At 30.0% G+C, this 21,955-nt stretch overlaps 1 protein-coding gene and 1 long non-coding RNA gene across 6 annotated transcripts in view; one reads left to right on the top strand and one right to left on the bottom strand.

Moving 5' to 3' along the window:
* The window catches only part of LOC136972783 (uncharacterized), a 240,388-nt gene that overhangs the window by 111,865 nt on the left and 106,568 nt on the right, over positions 1-21,955 (bottom strand). The gene's annotated exons all lie outside the window — the stretch shown is intronic.
* fmt (phosphatase 6 regulatory subunit 1-like protein fmt) overlaps positions 1-21,955 on the top strand; it is a 116,996-nt gene that overhangs the window by 19,303 nt on the left and 75,738 nt on the right. For 3 of the 5 annotated variants that reach the window (XM_067267396.1, XM_067267395.1, XM_067267392.1), the window contains exons 2-5: positions 2,967-3,006; positions 5,123-5,182; positions 7,217-7,283; positions 15,038-15,102. In XM_067267396.1, coding sequence (XP_067123497.1) covers positions 15,043-15,102 — 60 coding nt within the window. In that variant the 5' untranslated portion in view covers positions 2,967-3,006; positions 5,123-5,182; positions 7,217-7,283; positions 15,038-15,042. The remainder of the gene's footprint in view (positions 1-2,966; positions 3,007-5,122; positions 5,183-7,216; positions 7,284-15,037; positions 15,103-21,955) is intronic. The other 2 variants (XM_067267393.1, XM_067267394.1) reach the window with 2 other exon arrangements.

Below are 21,955 nucleotides of genomic sequence, written 5' to 3'. Positions count from 1 at the left end.
GATCTTTCATCAAAAAATAAAGAATATTTCAAAAGGCTTTTGGAAATGCAAGGTAAAGAAAGAAGACAATTTGAAAAAACAATGAAAGTAAGTGATAAAGCTTAACTTGCATCATATAAAGTTGCTGAGTTAGTAGCATTAAAATTAAAGCCACACACAATAGCAAATCTCTCATTTTACCTGCCTGCTGTGAAATAGTGACAATTATGTTTGGGGAAGAAGCAAAGAAGGAAATTTTGAAGATTCCGGTATCTGATGACACGATTCACAGAAGAATTAATGACATGTCCTGCAACATCGAAAGAACAGTTGCAGATGAACTTTTTAACATGTCCTTTGCATTACAAATTAGATGAATCAACTGACATAAGTGGCAAGGTACAACTCTTAGGCTTTATATGATTCATTTATGAACAGAAGATAATAAATAAATTTTTATGCTGCAAAGAACTATTGGGGTGTATAACTGGACAGGTCTTATTTGACACGATAACCTCATATTTGAATATGTTAAAATTATCATGGGATCAATGTGTCGGTATTTGTACTGATTGAGCAGCATCTATGATGGAATCGGTCAAAGGATTTGTGGCATTAGCGAAAACAGTCAATCCAAATGTAATATTTTGTCATTGTTTCTGCACCGAGAAGTACTTGTCATAAAGACAATGCCTAAGAAACTAAACAAAGTATTGGATCAAGTAGTTTCCATGGTTAATTATAGTAAAATGAGACCAATGAAAAGCCGAATTTTCAAACAACTTTGTTCATCTATGGATGCAGACTACGAATGTTTGCTTCTTCATACAGAAGTGAAATGATTGTCACGTGGAAAGGTTTTAAATGGTGTGTTGCAATTAAGAAATGAATTACTAGTTTTTTCGAAACCGAAAAACATGAAACATTTGGAGAATATCTGAAAAATGATAAGTGGTGCAATAATTTGGCATATTTGGCTGATTTTTGCTTGCTTTAATACTGTCAATATAAGTATGCAAGGAAATAATGGAAACATTCTTACATTGACTGACAAATTATGTGCAACGAGAAAAAATTTTTACTATGGAAGAGATACGTAAGAGAAAGAAAAACAGAAATGTTCCCTTCTGTGCAGGATACAAATGAGGATTTCTTTTTAATATTCGAACATTTAACAACAATAGGATAAAATTTTGAAAAATATTTTCCATTGTTAAACACTGAACAATTTGATTGGAAGGAACAAACGGATTTCTTATTCAGTTTCTCCAGTTTTACTCTGAATGAAGAACTGATGTCGTTCTCTACAAATCATAGATTAAAAATGAAATTAATTGAAAATACTCCGAAAAATTCTGGATCTCTGTTAAAAATGAATACCCAGCATAGCAAAAAATGCACAGAACACATTATTATTATTTTCCACATCATATCTTTGCGAAGCAGGATTTTCAGCAATAGTTAATATTAAAACAAAGAAATGTGAGAGCCTAGGAAATTTAGATGATGAGATGCAAATGGCTTTATCATTTATTTTTCCCAATATTGTTGAAATTTGCAAAGATAACCAAGCTCGTGTATCGCATTAAATTTGATTTTTTAAGTATTGTAATTTTGAGTGATTTTTAAATAAAAATGTTTGCATTAATCAATATCCAGTACTTTATTCTTTATAAAAGAGTGAAAACCATTAGAGAAAAAAGAAACAACCACGTACCTGTGGATGTTTTTTTTTTCCACTAATGGAGTTATTTTTGCCAACAATGTTCCTGTTTTCATAGTGCCCTTGATTTCAAAAAGGTTCACCACCCCTGCTATAAAGCTGATGTATTTAAGTGTTTCGTGGAAAAAATGTCAGTTTAGTGTTCCCTGACTTCAAAAAGATTGAGAACCACTGCTATAGAGTATGGATAGAAGCAAGGTACAGCAGATCCCCCTGTAACACGATAGATATGTTCCATGTTGTATGAGTCACTTAAATACATGAGCCAATCACAGCCCGGCATGTGTGCAGTTTAGGGGCTACGGCTGTTTGAAAGGTTTTCTTCCATAAAATTAATCGATTTTAGACTAATTTGACTCAACATTTCCAAATCACATGTAATTTTTTGTGAATAATTCATATAAACTGTTATAAACAAAAAATTGTAGGATTACCTACCAAGTGTACACCGTTTGACGATGCCATTGCTTAAGCTTGTTTTAATCGCAGAGTGGCTGATTGAACGGCAGGTGCATGTTTCCTGATAAGTTATTTTTCTGTGAAAAATTCGCTAAACTTTGGAGACATCATTAATATAAATATAATTTTTATGGCCGTTAAATAATAAATGGTTTTTAGTAGGTCTGCTGCTCGTTTAAACTCAACGGTTTGTGCAATGTCTGCTATTGGTCCATATTCTGTCACGACACAAGTCGGCAATGATGTTTTACTGTTTTATACGAGTCTCTTATAGCATGTCATATGAACACGATCGCAATTTTTTTGCTGCGTTATATGAACCCATGTTATAGGGAGGGTTTTACTGTATATATATTAACAAAACATAAATGTTTTGTATATATGTAATTATTGCAATACATATTTAATATCTTGTCTAAAAAGGTGAAATTTTAAAAATAAACTATAAATATCTAATCAAAACAAGGAATAATCTAGCATTATCATAAACTACACTTACATGTTGTGGCATTACCATGGTAAAATGTTAAAATATAAAGATGTTCACAAGCACTTTCGGTAACATACAGTTACCAAAAGTGCTCGTGAACATCTTTATATTTTAACAATTCACCGTGGTAATGCTACAACATGTAAGTGTAGTTTACGATAATTATAAAGTCGGCGTGAAGTGATAACCAGTTTTATTATAGTCTAGCATAGTTTAACTCTCCAGGTAGATTAGAAAAAGATCTTTAATTAAATAAGCATTCAAAAATATTATGTAAGATTTTGTTTTAAACTAAATGATTTGTTTTCTTTATAGAAATGACAGTTTGTGGATTGTTCCTGACTTTCAATATCAGGTAATGTAATTCTTAATATTCCATTTATAAAAAAATTCAATATCAAATAGAATGTATTTTTGTTTAAAAACTCTAAAAATTGCTTTCTATTACACTTAAGAACAAAAATTATTATTGGACTTATAAAACAACAATTAATGGACTTAAAAGGAATTGCTTCATGTGATACTTAAGAATTAACTTTAATAATTTGAATAGTTCTGTCTAAGAATTAACAGTTGTAGACAATGAGTTTATTTATCTTAATCTAAGCATTTATAATTAAATTGAGTATTGTTGAAAGAATCAGTTTAAATATTTTTGGATTTAAGCTAGTCTTGTCTTCAGTTTAAATCAACAGTTTAGATAAATCAAAAAATTTCTATATTTCTTCAAGAAAGATGAAGCTCTATGCGTATAAATTGATAATTTTTATTATTATAAATTATTTCATAAGTATCTGAAAAAAGAATGCAAAATTGAAAGATTAGAAGTTTTGAAATCAAAAATGCTTAGAATCAGTAGCATCATAAATAGGATGTATAAATTGTAGTTTTGGTGACTGTTGGAATAAGGAAAATATTTTGTTAGAAAATAGAACTGTACCATTGCTATAAAGTTCATTGTCTAAAACCAATGGTACAAAGCAGAGAAAGACAAAGTAATGAATAATATTGGAGCTGACTGGATAAAATGAAGACAAATACTATATTGTACAATATTTGAGTATTGATAAAATTTTACTGATCTAAAAAACATCTGTCTAATATTATGAATCACTAAAGTAAATCCTTATTGTCCAGTGTAGAATATGAAGGACAAAAGTGACTAAAGGTGTTGCAAAGGTGTAAATATGTATCTCTAATATTTAGCTCTTGAAAAGTTAGAAACAGATGGCTTCATAAGATGTAGTTAAAGTAAATAATTTGATGTGTGCTTATTGAAAACATTACTGAAAATAAAATGCAAAAAGATAGTCAGATGGTATGGATATATACAATAGTAACAACCAGGATTCAAGTGAAAAAGATAAAATAAAATTTGAAAGATTTAAAGCAATATTATTTAAAAAGACTAACAGTTAATTTGAAGTAATGAAAATAATGATTATAGAAATGACCTAAAACAAAAATGGAATTTGATTCTGATCAGAAACAGGTATTAAAGAAGAGTGAATATTATAACTTTTATAGAAAAACTTACAATTCAGATTAAATTTTTAGTTTTTTATTTTCATCAGCAACCACAGAAACAATATTGGATTTTATTAATTATTTTTGATTTTTCTTAATAAAAATTACTTAATACTTTGTTGCTTTTATTTTGTACTTTTTCTCTGCTTCCAGCTTTCAATATTAAATATTCATTCTGGATTGCATTTTGAGGAAAAAAAAGTAAAAAAATTTTTTTTTGTCCAAGTTGAAATCTTTGCATAATAAATAACAATTAGATCTCTAATCCTTAATACGTTGGTTTTCTTAAGATATTCATCTCTATATCATAAGAATTAATCCTTTTCACAAACTTTCCTTTTCACCTTGTTTTCTTAAGCAAATAAACACAAGCTTTAAAAATATTTAAATCATAAATTTATTAATGAGAATTTCAAAAATGGTAAATGAGTTTAATTTTTATAAAAGAATTAAGTAGAAAAGTTAATGCAATCAGATAATGTTAATGATTTGCTGGCAATTCATTTTATAAATTTTATTTATTTTATTTTTTGCTGTTTTCTTGTAGTGTTCTTGTCCAAGTTTGTTTTAAAAGTGAATTCTGGTTTTTTATACTTGATGCCATAGATACAAAATTTAAATCTGTTTTGAGGGTTTGCTTTTGGTTGAGGCTATATTGATCTTAAATCTTCATATTCATAGGATGATTGAATGTGTGTGTGTGCATGTATATCCCATCTGTTAGGTGTGAGAATTTTTATCTTTCTAACATACAAACTTTCAAAATAACATTGTTTTTTTCTTTGACTTGTAAGTGAAATTTTATCATTATTTTGTAGGTAATTACATTGTAGAGGAGGTGATGATGATAAAGATTTTATTTAGACTTTTATAATTAATATTTATCTAAACTAAGGCGGATGTTTTATTAATATTGCTTATAAAATAATGTTAAGTCTTCAAAGTTTTCAGGGTTTTAAGAAAAATGAATGTTCATTGAAAAAAGATTCCACATATGATTGATAGTGAGTATGTAATTTATTTGCACAGTTTTTAAGTAAACATAATTATTCTTTAACTTTTCATAAAGGATATCTATTGCAAACGTTTTCAATTCTAACATTATATTTAAAAATAGTGTTAGTTATTGGTATTATGTAGAATATATATAAATTTAAAAATTTTACAATTGTGCCTTCCCCATGGCAATAAATATATGCAAACTCCATTTGTGGTTGTTATAAACAGTAAGAAAACTGGACTTGTTTTCGTTTGAAATGAAACTTGTTTAATAAATAAAGTACTCTACTTGAACTATGGTTTACAAAAGAACTGGCTTAATCACAATAACAGGCATTTCCATATTTGTGTGTATAAGCATTACTTTTACTAAAAATCAGAGGAAATAAATTTACAGGCACCCAACATTTGGCACATGCTGCTCAGCTGGACAAAGAAATTTTTTGCTGCTTTGCTATTGCTCAGTTGACAATAGCAAATGAAGGGAACTATAAAATCTTGTGTAGTCTGTGTTGTTCAAAATGGAAAAATGGCAAAACAGAGGCTAGGATTGCAAATACACTATAAGATCATGCAGAAATGGCAAAATGAAGCAGATATATTGCAGATTGCTCAGGAATTGTTTGAACAAGTATACTGTCAGAACCTTCCTCAGACACTATGATGAAACCAGTTTATCACATCTGGATACAGTAATGGCAGATTGCCAACAACTGTCAAGGAAGATTGAATGACTGTCTTGGACAGAAGCTCAATGGAAGAGGATAGTTTGGTCTGATGTGGTGTTGTCCTGTAGTTCTAAACAGAAATATCAGACATAGGGTTATCTGCTGACTGAACGGACTCATGCAAACTGTTAAACAGGAAGTCAAGTTTCCAAACAAGGTTCAAGTGTGGGGGTGTTTTTGTATATTCTGGCATGGCATTGGTGATTTTATTCTATATGATGGGACTGTTAATGTGCAATACTACCAGGCAATTTTGCTACAGCATTTACTGCCTTTTGTAGCCCATCTTTGGCCACAGGAAATGCAATCTTTCAGCAAGATCTTGCCAAGCCACATACTATGCACTCCACTAGTGCTTTTCTTTCCAAAATTGAGTCCATGTACTATACTGGGTTCCAAATTCACCCTGTATGAACCCAATCAAGGAACCATTTGCATGTCCTCAAGAAAAAGGTACAAAATTGCAAGCCTCAAACAAAAGATCTGCTAAAGACAGGATTTTCAGGAAGTGTGGGATCAATATTCTACAAAATCTTTGCCTTGCCTATGTCACATTGATACCTAGTTGCAACTTGCCAATGTGTACACTGCAAAGGGGAAGATCCATGAATTGGTAATTGTATGCAAATGCTAAGTAAGCATAAATTTATTGCCTCTGATTTTTTTGTAGTAGTAGTAGTAGTAGTAGTAGTAGTACCTACAGGCATATATGGAGATGCCTGTTAGTAGTTGAGTCAAATTTATTATTATTATTTTTTTTTTTTTTGTAAACCACAGATCTATTTATTAAATGAGTTTTGTTTCAAATGCAAACAAGTTCAATTTTTTTTTTTATAACAATCACAAATGGAATGCTTGTAAATTTATTACCATGGGGAAGGTAATTAATTACATATGATGGGAAATATTAAAAACTAATAAAATTCATAGTAATGGTTAAATGATTTAAGAAATTTTGTATAAGTGAGAGATATGGTTAGTTTACAAAGTTATAAGTTAGATACTTGTCCTGCTGTTTAAGTTCTATTTTCATAATCAAACATATTTAATAATTATAAATAAAATAATTAAAATGTCTTACAAAACATTATAATACTCTGAAGGTATTATGAAAGATATATTGCAGTTAATAGGCAATATGAGTGATAATTTTTACTTAATATTTCATTGTTGTCTATATAAAATTAAAAATTATTCATATGTATATACATACATGGAATTCAAAATAATACAAATTTTTAATATAATTGATATGCTGATTTTATATCATCAAAATATTTGAATTTTTAATTAAGTTTTTTTTTCCTTTAGGGATTTAAATAAAAAGCTTCAAGTTCATTTTTGAAAATTTTATTTGTGTGTTAAAATCTTAAAACAGGTATTGAAATTTGATTTTTTTTTTTTGTTTTATATAGCATATAGTTTCAATTGAATTAATGTTATTAATTCAGTTAGAACTAAAAGTATTGAAAAATCATTAAATATATTGTTAAAAATAAGAAAGCAATATGTTTATTTTTAGTATTAATTACTTTTTTGACAGTTATCAAAACAGCAAGCTACTAGAATATTGGCATTTCTCAAACAAATACGAAATTGGCTATATAGGGGATATCAAGATTTGATTTCTGACATTTCTAATTCATTTTAGCATGGCATTCATATTTAAAATAATTATGCTTTTTTAGACATAATTCAAACTGATATGCATTTGTAATGGTCTTACTATTGTATCTATAGTATTGTTTGACATGCATTATTTTACATTATATATATTATAAAGTTTTTAAGAAATGTTCATCTGGAACAAAAGTTTTAATTTACTGTTCCTTATTATATTTTTATTTAAAATTACAAATAAATAAATAAATTGTCTTAAATATGTAATAATAAAAAATAGAAAAATAAAATTTAATTGCTTTTCTATTTGGATCATATTATGTATGTTAGGCTTAAAGATCAAAAATTCTCAATGAGCAGAAAATGACAATAACAAGTAACTTTACAGAAACAGCAATAAGAAACTTCATGTCTTGGCTGCTTACAGGAAACCATGATTCATTCTGTCAGATTTTAAAATGCCATGATGCAAAATTTGTTTGGTACTTGAAAAATATGACCACATTTTATTCTGCCATTATTAACAAACTACATCATGTTATTTCAGAAACAATGTGAGGTATTTTTATCACACACTCATATAGAAATCTGCTATCTTAACCTCATTAAGGAAGAAGAGCAGAGCCAAATTCAAAGTCAACTCAGTCATTTATCAATTTTGATTTAATATCACATCACTGAACATGTCTTGATTGTATCAGTTGAGCCCAAAGAAGGCCTACTTGAGTAATTTTATGCTTACAATGAGTTTACAACTGCTGACAACAACTTTATCAACATACATGTGCCCTCACATTCACTGAGTTCTGCAGTCAGTCTCAAATATAACATCTGGAAGTAAGCAATGCTTTGTAAGCTGTATTGTACAAGATATTGCATTAATAAAAAGTGCAAATATCATTTGAAAGATATCAACTGTAATTCTAAGTGTCATTCTAACTATCCCTGAAAAAATAACTGAGCTTGGCCATTGTTTTTGATTATTATACAAGTTAAGTCATAGATCCTGAATCTTATTTGCTATTACAGAATAAACAGGAAATAACTGAGTATGTTATGTTGAAAACGCTGGAATGCATTGCAGTCATATTTTTAAAATCATTAATGCATTTTTTAAAATGCCAGAATACACTGTAGTTTTTTATTAGAAACCAGAACACACAATTTCTTGGGACTTTACAGAAACAGCCATAACATATTCTGGTCATTATGTTTATTGGGCATTTTCAATTTTCAAGTCTCGCACACAAAAAAAAAAAAAAATATAGATAGTGGGTAGTGATTTATATATAAAAGGCATCACCAAAAGTTTGGAATATACATAATGTAACATCTCTACAGATGAAGGCAGGCCAAAATAAACAATGGGAGTGTATGTTGTTGTGTGTTAAATCCATAGTTGGTCTCAAAAGGCATTCATTTTTCAGGTCATTCAAAAAATATTAAAAGTGTTCATTCAAGACCAAAAATGTTGATTAGAAAGTTGTAGACCATACAAAAATTAGTAAGAACTTGCTTTCGCTTAGTGCATAAATGTGAAGATGAAACAAAAAACAAACATTCAAAAACGAGCAAAACTCTGTCATACATTGAAGCACCTGCATCATGATCTGATTCAGACAAAACAAACAATAAATAGGAAAAAAATTCACAAAATTTAAATAACAAATAATTGGTATGAAAATGTTTTTTATTTTGTCAAAGTCATGTATATAAGATAATAAAAGATGATAGATGCAAGATGCAGACCTGGATTAATCTCATTTCATGTTGGCACAGGCTAAAAGAATCCTACTCTGGAAGTCTTCTTTGATGGTTGGTTGTGTGTCATTAAGGAAGATTTGTCTAGAGGTTTTCTTTGATGTATGCATCCATTGTTTTTACTAAGAATTAAATGCAGTTTTTTTTACTTCTTTTGTTCTTTTAAAGAATTAAAGATCAAGAAACTAAATTTGTTTTAATATTCTAATTTACCTTAGTAACACAGTAGCTTTGACTGGGTAGGTAATGAAGCTGTTTATAATTATGTTGTACTGTTTTCTGAAAGTTTCTGTACTTAGTGCTTTGGTTCAAATTAGCAATTCAGAATTTGATTTTGTTGTGTATTAAATATTTCTGTTTGTCTAAGTCTATTCCAATGGTTTTTTGTATTTTTTTGAGGATATTAGCTTTGTTGAGTTTGAGATATTCATATTAGATTTTTTGGCTCTTGTGGAAGTTGTTTTAGAAATTAAAAAAATGTTCTATTGAATCTGTTGTAAAAAAGCAAAAACTCAGATTTAGAAAATTATTACAGTGTGGTTATTTTGCTCGATTTTTATCTTGTAGAATAGATTTTTCCATGTTGTATTGTGTAATTCAGCTAAAATGTAGTTTGCAAAAAGTTGTCTAAATTTTTAGCATTAATAACTTGTATTGACAGTTATATGTAATCCAATGTTTTCCCTATGTCTTTTTGGATCAGTCAACTTTCTTGGCAGCCTACTGACCTCTCAGCCTAGTTAATCTTGTGAATTGGCATGTCAAAGTAACTTCCAAATTGTACAGATCTGTTCATATTTGTGTAAACTGATATCACAAATACTTTCTCTAATATAGAAAGAATCCAGAAAATCAGACTAGAAAAATTTGTCATAAGCAGAAATAGAAAGTTGATAGCCAACAGAAAACAATGACATTTTATAGATCAATGTGGCAGATACAATTGAGAGATATTGATTGCGTACAAAGAAACATGAACATCATCTGTATAAAATGCTTACCTTCAGGTAGTCAGAACTGTTTAAATTTTTACAAAGGAATATTCTTGTCCTGTTTTATAACAGCTTTAGCTTCTTAACATCACTGTTCTAATTGAGTTTAAATTCAGTTGCAAAACAAACCACTTTGTTGACTTGTTTAACAGTATCATTAGTCACAATAAACATTCCTTTCCTTCTTTATTGCAGAGATAATTTTTCTCAAATTCCAACACTATTTCTGCACTGAGTTGTCATGAAGTTTTTTGCATACTGTTGTTCCTACAATCAGTTATCAATCTGAACAGTTAAATTATTTTTTGATTTCATAATTTTTCTTATTTTTACAAAAATTAAATGCAAACAATTTCAAACTACTAAATTATTATAAAATGAACTGGTTTTCTTAATTACTCCAATAAAAGCAGTTAATTATATGCAAAACTTAAGTAAAAAAAAATTTGTTTTTCATTATAACAAAAGGAAAGTATAGATTAATCCATTTGTAGTTTCTGATCACAAGATCAAGTCTCTCAAATTTCTAGACAATAGAGAGGTTGTGGCCAAAGTTCAAATGTTAAACTTGTAGGCAAGCAGAAGTACACGTTTGACATTTGAACTCCAAGTAAAACACGTTGTGCCACACATTTACATTACACACTGACTCGTGGGATATTGAAAAATGGCGGAAACATTGAACAACAACGAATGTTACTAGCAAAGGTAAATAAACAAATTAAACTATTTTAAAGTACAGGTAACCCCCAAATAACACTGTGCTTTTACAGCACAGATTCACTCTAACATGGTTCGAGAATTGGGTAAAACCCTTGTACAACATGAAATGTAGTAAAAACTATTAAAAGCTAATTTTATCTAATTTGAAATTAGGGAAATCCCCGTACAACAGTTCAATAAACGTGATAAAGCTTTTAAGTGTGAAAGATACCTCATTTGACATTCAAGTGCATATGTACTATCAGATTTTCCTGCATAAATGTGAACTATTAGTACTTAAGTACAGTATGTAAATTTTCTTTTTCTGCCTTCTGTCGATACACATGGTCCTTCTCGAAACTTTTTGTTTTGGTGTTGCCAGATCTCGATGCTTCTGCTTTTGGTGTTGTTTAATTTATATGAATATGTATCACTTCATTAAAATTTTCTTAAGATATTTATCTTAATCATGAAAATATAATAGCATGTTTTTTAATTTTTGTTTTTGGGAACCTAACCCCCTGTTTTCGTACTAGTTCTTTGTTTCATATAACACTGATTCACATAACATGGCAATTTTTTGGAACAACTCCTGTGTTATACGGGGGTTACCTATATTTATAGGATGTTTAATAACACTAAATAATTATTTTTAATTAGCGTCGTGTCTCATGCTATACGATGGTATGATAAAACTACCTCGTACTTTTGTTAAGGGAAGTAGTGGCCTATGTAAATCCGAAAGCAGCTCTGGAAATTATTTTTAGAAAATTTACAAATGTATTACACTGTTGATGGTAGAAGATGCTGTGAAAGAACAAACCTACTAAAAATTTGAATAATTAAATAATTTCTGGATTAAAATGCTTAAATAATCATTATTTTAATAAAATACATCATAATTTTAACCCCAAACACAAAAAAAAAATGTATTAGTTTAAGCTGAACTTCTACTCACCATGCTAGACGTAGCAAATGCCATTATCAACCTTCTAGAAATGCCAGATGGCAGTGCTCAATGTCTGACGTTCACGTTTTGGGCTGAAAATGTCACCGCAACCTCTCTAATCATCATACTAGATCATTCATATTCACATGTAGTCTATAACTATCCAAGAAGATTTCATATGTTATCACTGGATAGACAAGTATTTGCCTACATTCTACATAACATACCATCATTTCACAAATAAAATTTTAGTTTAAACTAATTATAGCATTTTAATTATTTATTGGCAATTCTGGATGCTAAGACTGTGTTTTTGCAGACACAAGAAATGCAAGAGAAGAGGAAAAACCAAATGAACCAATGTTATGTACATATAGGCATTCTTTTCTCATTTCCCTCTAGTTGCATTCATGCAAAAAGATAAGTGTGATAGATTTTTTAACAAAACAAGAAAAACAATAACACCATTTTGGGACAAGACTATGTCTTGGAAACTCAAGGCTCAACTGCACACCATTTTCTAAGGAAAAGAGAAAAATGAGCACTAATCAATGAGGAAAAGCTGACACCAGTACTCAGGACATAGATTACGGCAGGCTTCGTTGCCGCCATGGTTACAACAGGTTGCATTGTCACGGGCCTGGCCTGTTCTTGGCTATGGTAAGTGGGAAGATATTTGTACCCAAATTGTCCTGATGTTGCTTTTGTTGTTTTGCCATGTGACAAGAGCAAGACAATATGTGCATAATGTGTGCCACACGTTTGTCAAAATTTGATTTTGCAACATTTGCATTTAGAAATTTCCAACAAGCAACGCATGCGCAACTCTCACACTAGCGCCTATTTGTAGAAAGTATTGCCATTTTGTATTTTATTTTGACTCTGTTCTTAGTCCCCTGACTACCTACAAGCCTGGTTTTGTTTTTTTATGTGGGCATGATTTGGGCACCAAATATTCTGTGCCAAATTGCAACTCCTGACATGTACTCCTTCATACCTCTAAGGTGTCCAGTTGTTGACAGCAGCACAATTTTATAGACAAGACAGTCTCATCAATAAAGTTAAAAAAAAATAAAACAAAAATTAAATGAAAGTTAACATTTCCTTCATGGCCTCCCTGTGTTGTTTTGCAGCTTCTTGGACCATTTTCTTCCTATTTGACAGATTACTGGCATATTTCATTATCACATTTTATTGACAGCTGTGTTTAAGCAAGGCTGCAAAACTACTGCACATGTGCCAACTCGAGAGGAGAGAAAAGTGTGGAAGAAAGTTCAACAAGTTGAACTTTTCAGGATGAGAGAAACTGATGCATTTCTCACACATGTGAGGACTCAGTTTTCTTCTGGATGATAAAACATTGTTGTGAGTGCAAATTCTGATTCTAAAAGTTCTCTTTTGACTGTTTTTTCCTCTTCTCACATATGCATAAACACAGCCTTAGGATAGTATTTACATGAATCAATATTTGAAATCATTAGTCAATGTCATGCAGAATTTCATTATTTAATTTCCTTGGAATTTTTGGAACTTTTGTTACAAAATAATAAATAAAGGCTTCATTGTTTTTATTAATTTTGTTAAATGTTAAATATTATAAATAAATGCAAAACATTTAGATTTATTTTAAATTGCCTGATGATTATTATTAGAATTTAGATATTTTTGATAACTATACTTGTAATCAACAGTCTATGATCAAAATTCCATTTCAATTCCATTTACTGTATCTTGTATATTATAAAAAAAAAAATTTTCATTATACAGAATTCAAATTTGTTTACACAAAATATAATTGTATTTTTCATGTAAATTAATGTATCATATTTTGGAAAAGTTTTTTTAAAATTATGAAATACAAAATCTGATTTGTAAAATTATTGAAACAAATCATTTTTTTTTTTTAACTGTGGTGAAATAATTTTATTGTATGAGTGTAAAATTATTTTATTTTTCAATGCTAATGAAAAAAAGTTTTATCATTTAAAAATATATTCATTACCTGATTGAGCATAGCACATCTTAGAATCTATTCTGTTTTCCTTTTAATATAAATTTGTTCAGTAAGATATGTCTGGGTTTTACTTCACACATTAAATTTTCTGTTTATATTTTAATTTATTATAATAATAACTTCTTTACTGTTACTTTTTTAGCATTGCATTGTTTTATTAATTATTTTTATTGTTGACAATTGAATGTATGTGTGTTAGAAATTTTATGCTATTAAATTGCTGTATTATTTCTTGAGATAGATATATACAAGGTAATTCAAAAGTCACAGAAATTTTAAAAAATTAATAGCTCACAAACTATTTACAGTAAAATGATGCAGTTTTCACAGAAATGCTTAGAAAGAAGTGGGATTTTTTAATGTGTAATAAAACTTTAGTACCAAAATAGTTACATTTCTTGCCATAGATGGCACTTTATAAGATTATATAATTTGTGAAGTTGTTACTAGAGCTTACACTAAGAACATTTTATTTTTTTATTCTAATTTCAACAAACTTACAAATGCTGCAGTGCCATCTATGGCAAGAAATGTAACTATTTTGGTACTAAAATTTTTATTACATTTAAAAAAAATCCTACTTTCTAAGCATTTCTGTGAAAACTGCATCATACTGTAAATAGTTTGTGAGCTATTAATTTTTTAAAATTTCTGTGACTTTTGAATCACTCTGTATTAACTATCAGTATCTAAATTTCTCTACATTTTTTTATTTGTTTGTTTACATAAAATTTCTGTATTTGTTTTGTTTCTATGAGGTATTCTTAAAAATTGTTTTGCTTTAAATAATTCTCTATAATTTTCAATAATTACCGTATTTTACGGACTATAAGACGCACCTTAATTTTTAAACAACTTTTTTAAAAAAATACCTATAAGACGCTACGGACTATAAGACGCACTTGAATTTTGGAGGCAATTTTTCGAAGAAAAAAGTGCATCTTATAGTCTGTAAAATACGGTATTACTTGAAATTTCTAAAGAATAAAAATAGAATTAAGATTATAAATTTAATAGTTTAATGTAAATATTAATAATTTTAAGAATTTTAAACTTAAATTAAATATTTTATATTAAAATTTATTTTTATTTAGTTAAGATGTTCTGGAAATTCAACCTTATTACTACATCTCATATAGAAACTCTCTTGAATAAAGAAGTAAGTTTATTTTGTTTTATGATCATAAATTTTTATTTTCTAATATCTTAGTCTCACTAATTGAATCATACAAATTCTAAGCTGACAGCTTATCTCCTGGATATTTGTTACACTGTTTAATACAAACTGAGTTTTCACTTATGTAAAGTGCATTGCGTGAATATAAATCCACTTGTGTTTTTTAGCTATCTTAAGACTGAGTAATTATATTACAGGTATAATAACTTTATTACAATATAGTATTACCAATTGGTTTTTTTTATCAGTTTTAGTATCTAAAGTTGAACAATTAAAAAAAAAAGCAAAAATATATTTTTTAGTATTTCATAAATATATGTTCATTTTATTTTGTTAATACATTTTTAATAGTCTATACTATTTTCATTTTTTTTAAAACATGAATCATTATATTTGGCATAGTCTTTATCAGATTTTTTTAATGTGAGGTGTAATTTCTTTCCAGTTATTAATAATTGCAATTTTAGTTTAGCCATTGTTTTAAACTATTTTTCATCTTTGCAGACTGATCCATCAAGCACTCCTCACAGATTTTCAATAGCTTTTAATTTTAGGGAATAAGGTGACCTGGCCTGATCATAACTTCTTTCTATCCTCTACAAATCGTTCATAGGTACTGTTGGCATTGTGGACAGATTCATTGTTTTGCTGAAATTCCCAAACTGGTCCATCAGTCTTCTTTCCAAATAAGATTCGATGATTTTCTAGTAACTTCTGATGGTCTTTTGTCATTCATTTGACTTTGATTGGTACCAGTTTTTTCCATGCGTGGTAAATTCTGTTCAAATTATAATGCTACTAGGTTGTTTCCTTCTGGAGAAAATGTCTTCATCCTTGCATAGATTGCCATTGCCAGTAATACTTCAATTTGTCTAGATTAGTGGTTCCGAAAGTGGGTTCTATGCCTCCCTGTGGGTGGTGATTAAACCTAGGGGTGAAAAGAAAGAGTTGAGTGACAGTGGAGCTTTAGATGCAGGGTACTGAATGGTAACCATAGGTGAGGGTTGGGGTCACCTATGGTTTCCTATGATAACCTATCTCTTTCTCTGTTAAAACAGGTAAGAATAAACATTGAATTTAATGGTTTCCAGAATTGTAAATTTATGTGGCTATGTAAAATGAAAAAAGAAAAAGAAGAGTTCATCTTTAAAGCCATCACTTAAGCAAAGAATGGATTTTGCAACAGAGAAATGAACCTGAAAGAATGACTTGAAAGAAGCATATTTAATAATGAGAAGGAAGAAATTTAGATGGTCTAGACCAGGGATGGGCAACCCTTTTGTAATGTAAGGGCCACATTTCAAAACTTTTGAACTGACACAGGCCACATACAAGAGAAAAAACAAAAAATGCCAGTAAATCACAATTATTTATTCATATATAATTATAAATTAGCATAGATATATTTAATTTAGCTTTCTGGAACTGATGTGAATGTCACATGTTTGAAATATTTTGTTAAATATTAGTTATTGCTAGTTCCAAATTAGTTTTGATGTGAATCTGTTAGCCAATTTCTTGTTTTAATTTTTACTAAATTTATTCTGAGAAAACTGTTCACATACTTATGTTGTAGAAAATAAATTTGAATTTTTGCTGCATACTTTCTTAAGCTGGAAAATTGATATATTTATTCATATCTTATGCAATGCAGGTCACAGGTTGCCCACCCCTGGTGTAGACCAGTGATTCCCAAAGTTTTTTGAGCTACCGCCTCCTTAGTTCCATAAAGTTATACCTAACCAAACTCCTTAACCTGTTTTCCTTTGTGTGAGAAAGGCTTGGAAATATTTTTAAAAACTTTTCTATGAACCTCACTCTTTGTGTCCATTTGGTGGTTAAAAGTCTAGGGAGTGGTGAGATAAAGTGGTTGTGTGTCTCCAGTAGGGTTGGACTTAGTGACAATTTTACTCGTTATTAGCCTTTACAATTTTTTATAAAACCCATGCTTACCCTCAAAATTAAGTTTTTTGTAGTGAAGGAATGAATATTCGGTTACTATTCGGTATTCGGCTGAATACTGAATATTTAATCACTATTTGGCCGAATACCTGAAAACAGGAGTAAGAAATAACAAAAACACAGTAAATTAATCATTTTGGTATTTAGATTTAATGTTATTGGGTTAGTGTTTGTTTATATTTATTTATAACTTATAACCTCAGGGCTTAAAGTGTCTCTTTTAGCTTTTTTTCATAGCTCCTCTCTTTTTTAGCTTTTTCTGAGAAAAACTCACTTTTTTAGCTTTTTTCACTTCCCATATGAAATTTTTTTTTCGTAAATGCGTTCAGGAGCGAAATAGCAACCAGCACTTCTCTGTATGCCTTATGGACTGTGCACAACATGTTAAGGCACTGTTGTACACACATGTAGTGTACTACATTTATATAGACTAACAAAACGAGGAGCTTCCCAAAGCTTGATACTCTGCACATGCTGTAGGAATTTGCACGTGGGTTCTCCTTGCTTGTATCCTTGTGAAATACTGATCTCCGCAGCGCTTCGATATAATCACGCTGCATTAAGTCAAGTACACTTCTAGTTCAGCGTTAAGAGTGCTTTTTATACAGCATTATTTTTAGCATTTGTATTTATTTAAGCGCAGTGGACAAAAGAAAGAAATAGATTTTATTTAATACTAACAGTAGAAACTCATGTTTTAGCAACGGAAAATCGTATAGAACCCAATACTTTCTGAAGTAAGTTGCTAAGCAAACTTCTTCCCAACTGCCTGCTATTCTTTAGCTTAAACGATGACATTTACTCGTTTTTGACTACTGTAGAAAAACCGAAAAAATAATTGTTGAGCAATAATAAATTTGATTTCTACTGTTATAAAATGTTGTAGGACACTCATTTCAAAGCTTGTATCTTTCTAGCACTCTGTAAAATTAAAGATTGAGTGAATCTCGTGCCAGGAAATACAAGATTTTAAACTAATATCCTAAATATTAATAACTTCTGTAGAGACAATCTTTAGACAAAGACAAAAGTTTGGTTTTAAGTGGGTGCTTATATATTTGGCATGCACCATGGTTTTCTGCATTCTAACGGTGTCCTTCATTTTCCATTTCGACAAACTATAAAACTCTTCATGCACGTGCGCATTCAAACAGCTGCGGTCAATCCGGCACCAAATTAAAAAATTAATTTGTAAATATTTAGCGTCGAAAAACCGCTATTTTCACTTTAATCTAGCTTTTCGATATGCTTCTAGTCGAACTCAGTCAAAAAATTAATTTAATTATAATTTATTGAAGATTTTAATATTTTAATATTAGAAAGTAATTAGCATAAATTACATGGTGTCATGTCTCATCTTTGCTCCCATTCAAGTTTATTGTCCTATACATGCGCTGATGTTTGTTTTTACTTCTGCTGGGGTTTTATTTCAACCTCGACCATTTGGTTACGCAAAGTGGGGAGACGGTCATCATGTGATCGCGTACCTGACTTTTTACAAGTTTCCTTACCTTGAAAGAAACTTATACTTTTTCTTGATTTTAATTATTATTAATTAACTTTTTTGATGGATTCTTATATCTTGTATTATCTAAAGTTGCAGATATAAATGCGTAAAACTTTATTTAAAAAATTGTTTTTCTTATATTTTAAAATTCAAAAATAAATTAAATATCGGAAATGCTAAACTATAAGTACAGTGTGTTTTACATTATCATTGCGAACAGATACAGCCAATTATTTTATAAACGTATTTATTATTTCAATTTTTATAAATTATTTAATTTGATGCAACGTAATCAATTAATTACTGTGGTGCGTTAACATGGGCGTAGCCAGGAACGAGCATGGGTGGGCACACCCCCCAGTTAACCTGGTGCCCCCCCCCCAGAAAATTACAGCTAGGCCCCCACGCAGTTAACTTGGTGCCCCTCCCCAGAAAATTACAGCTTCTACTAGGCCCCCCATAACAACGCGTTAATTAATATGGAGGCGAGACTCGATTCAATTACTTTTTCATTTCAGACATTAATTACAGTGTTATTTTAATGTAATTTTATACATAATGTATGTTTATTATAATTAATAAATCTATATAGGAATAATATCTGTGTCTAATAAAACAAAGCGATTATAAAAATGAAAAGTGCGCATTCCATCTCGATCTTTTGTGAGCGAAATTTCATGATTTTAATTTTTAAAAAATGAGATTTTTATTTATAATTTCTGTAATTTGATCTATAAGAGCAAAAAACTAAACTTATCAAATATCAACTCTCTGTAAATAATTTCATCATTTGCTTATTAACGTCAGATTTGTTAAATTTCATGGGATTGTATATTTTTCAACTTGAGGGTAGTAGAAAGCTTTGTATATTTTCTCCCGTGAAAGTAATAGACTCTGCCGGTTCCCCACTGGTGAAGGACAACAAACTGCTAAATGTTTAATTAGATTGTTTTCATAAACTCTCTTCTCTGTCAGTTGTGGGTCGAATGACTAACAAATTGTTTTATTGTATTCAGGGGAATAGATTTGGAGACTAGTATTACCAGTAATGAATGCTGTAATTTTATTTTTAATCATTTAAAAAATATTGATAAAATTACCAAATAAATGATTGGGTCACAATTACTAGTGGTATTGCTATATAACAGACGTGGGCAAATGAGACTCCGAGAGCCGCATGCGGCTCTTTTTGAATTTTATGTGGCTCTTGCTGAAAGTGTTAATTTCTGCTTTTTATTATTATTTTTACAGTTTTATTTCCACAATTTTGTGAAAATATGTTTATTAAAAAAATTCAATACTTGTTCTATATTATATAATAAAATCCAGGTACAGACTGCAGTACAGAATAAAAAAGTACAGAACTGCGGCTCCCATGCATTTTGCAAAACCTACATTTCGGCTCCCACTGAACTTTTGCTTGCCCACCCCTGCTATATAATGAACATGCAACCCACTGATTCTGCCAGAAGTTGTTTTTTTTTCTTCTTTAATTACATTTTTTTTATGAAGAAATCAAAAAATGTACCTTGAAATAAATGGCATTTGAAATTTGGCATGTTATATGGAAACACATTCTGGTAGTTATGTTACTATTCCATTTGCTTTGCTGTGTAACGGTGGGAATTCTGTACGGGGCACATGAAAACTTAATGCGGGCCTGTTCTGGCTTAATGCAGTCTTACTGGTCACTTTTCTGGAGTATAAACTCAGCCTAACTATTTTCATATTTAATCTTATCAGTCCACTTAATAATCAATCTAATATCATATGCAATGTTATTGATACAAAATATGTGTTCGTTTGTGTGTTTTTTTAATAACGCCTGTTTTCGTTCATTTTAACACTATTAGCTTTTTTAGCTTTTTTTCAGTGTGAACTCTCTTTTCTCACTTTTTTTTATTGCCATGACTGCTTTAAGCCCTGTAACCTGCACAAAATAAAAAATAAAATAATATTAGTCACATCTATTCACAATTTATAGTTATGAAGATCAGCGCGCGCGCGCGCACACACACACACACACACACACACACACCTTATTCGTTCGAGAATCATCGCACATCTGAGGGTCTGACCCTGCCTGTCCTTTTTAAGCAGTTGTCTTTGCTCTTCCCTTTCTTTTTCCTCTTATTGCTCTAGTCCACATATGCTTATGCATACATCATAATGTGTGTGCACAATACTTTCAATTTGTCACTTTTCTATCGTATATTTTCCATTTTACAATTACGTGACTCATAGCCTGGTAATAACGGAGAAAAGAGACAGATAGGACGTCAGTACAAGTCACAGATATGATTTCACAGATTTAAGACAGCTTGGTATCCTAAACAGCACCAGGCTTTCGCCCATGCATGCTAAGTGACTTTCATTGCAAGCATTTAGCTTTTCAAAGTCTATGAGAACAATTATTTGGCATTGACGGCCGTGAATTTCATGCCAATAAGCTGCCTCGACTTGTTCGATTATGTTAGCAACTCAATTTCATATTTATTTTCACTTTTCGCTTCCGGTTTTTTCTGTTTTTTTTTTTGTTATTTACACATGTAGGTCATTTCATTGTTAGCCACATTTGATATCATTTATCACATACTGCCATGATGCTCTTGTCTGTCTGCTACAACTGTCAAGAATTAACGCGATTGGCAAAACATAGTGACAGCTTGCAATAGAGAGCAGGGACCTTGCCAGAATGAAGTTTGCACGCCAATTTTTGTATGTGCATTAATCAAGCCGAATGGTTTGGCCGAATATTTGGTATTTGGCCTGAGGCCGAATATACTATTCGTTGCAACACTAGTTTTTTGCCATTTTATAATAGTTAGTTTATTTAAAAACTTTTATATTTTTATCATAACAGGTAGCTTCACAAATTTTAAATGTTGCCAGGAGAGTTGAGCAACTCTTTGCTGGTTTATTTTATTACTATTCTGTGTTGTTTTCTATTTCTATACTACTTATGAATTAGCAGTTGCATAAAGTGGGAATTTTATTAAATTTGCATTGAAATTTTTTATCTGTTCAACTCTGCTCCCGAAGAGTAAATCCTGTGTGCACCACTGTTCTTGACAATGGTGTTTTTTATATTTTTACATGTAGACTTCTTGAAATTTAACCCTTAGCCTGCCGTTTGCCACGCCCCCTTATTTTGTAAAACGGTCAAGGTCAAAATAGGTGAATCAGGCAATATTATTTTAAAAATTCACTAAAAATTAAATTATTATTTTATTCATATGAAAAAAATTACATATATTTATCAATATAGTTAGTTTTAAATACGACATATTTCAATAAAGTTTGTTTGAAACATTTATGAGAAAAAAATAATAATATATGATAACTGACATTCAGACTTGAAAATTT

This window comes from Centruroides vittatus, unplaced genomic scaffold, assembly GCF_030686945.1.
Source record: "Centruroides vittatus isolate TY-2023 unplaced genomic scaffold, ASM3068694v2 contig_301, whole genome shotgun sequence".
In the NCBI taxonomy this organism is placed as follows: domain Eukaryota; kingdom Metazoa; phylum Arthropoda; class Arachnida; order Scorpiones; family Buthidae; genus Centruroides; species Centruroides vittatus.
Note: the sequence above shows the minus strand (reverse complement) of the source record. Positions and strands in the feature narration are given on the sequence as shown.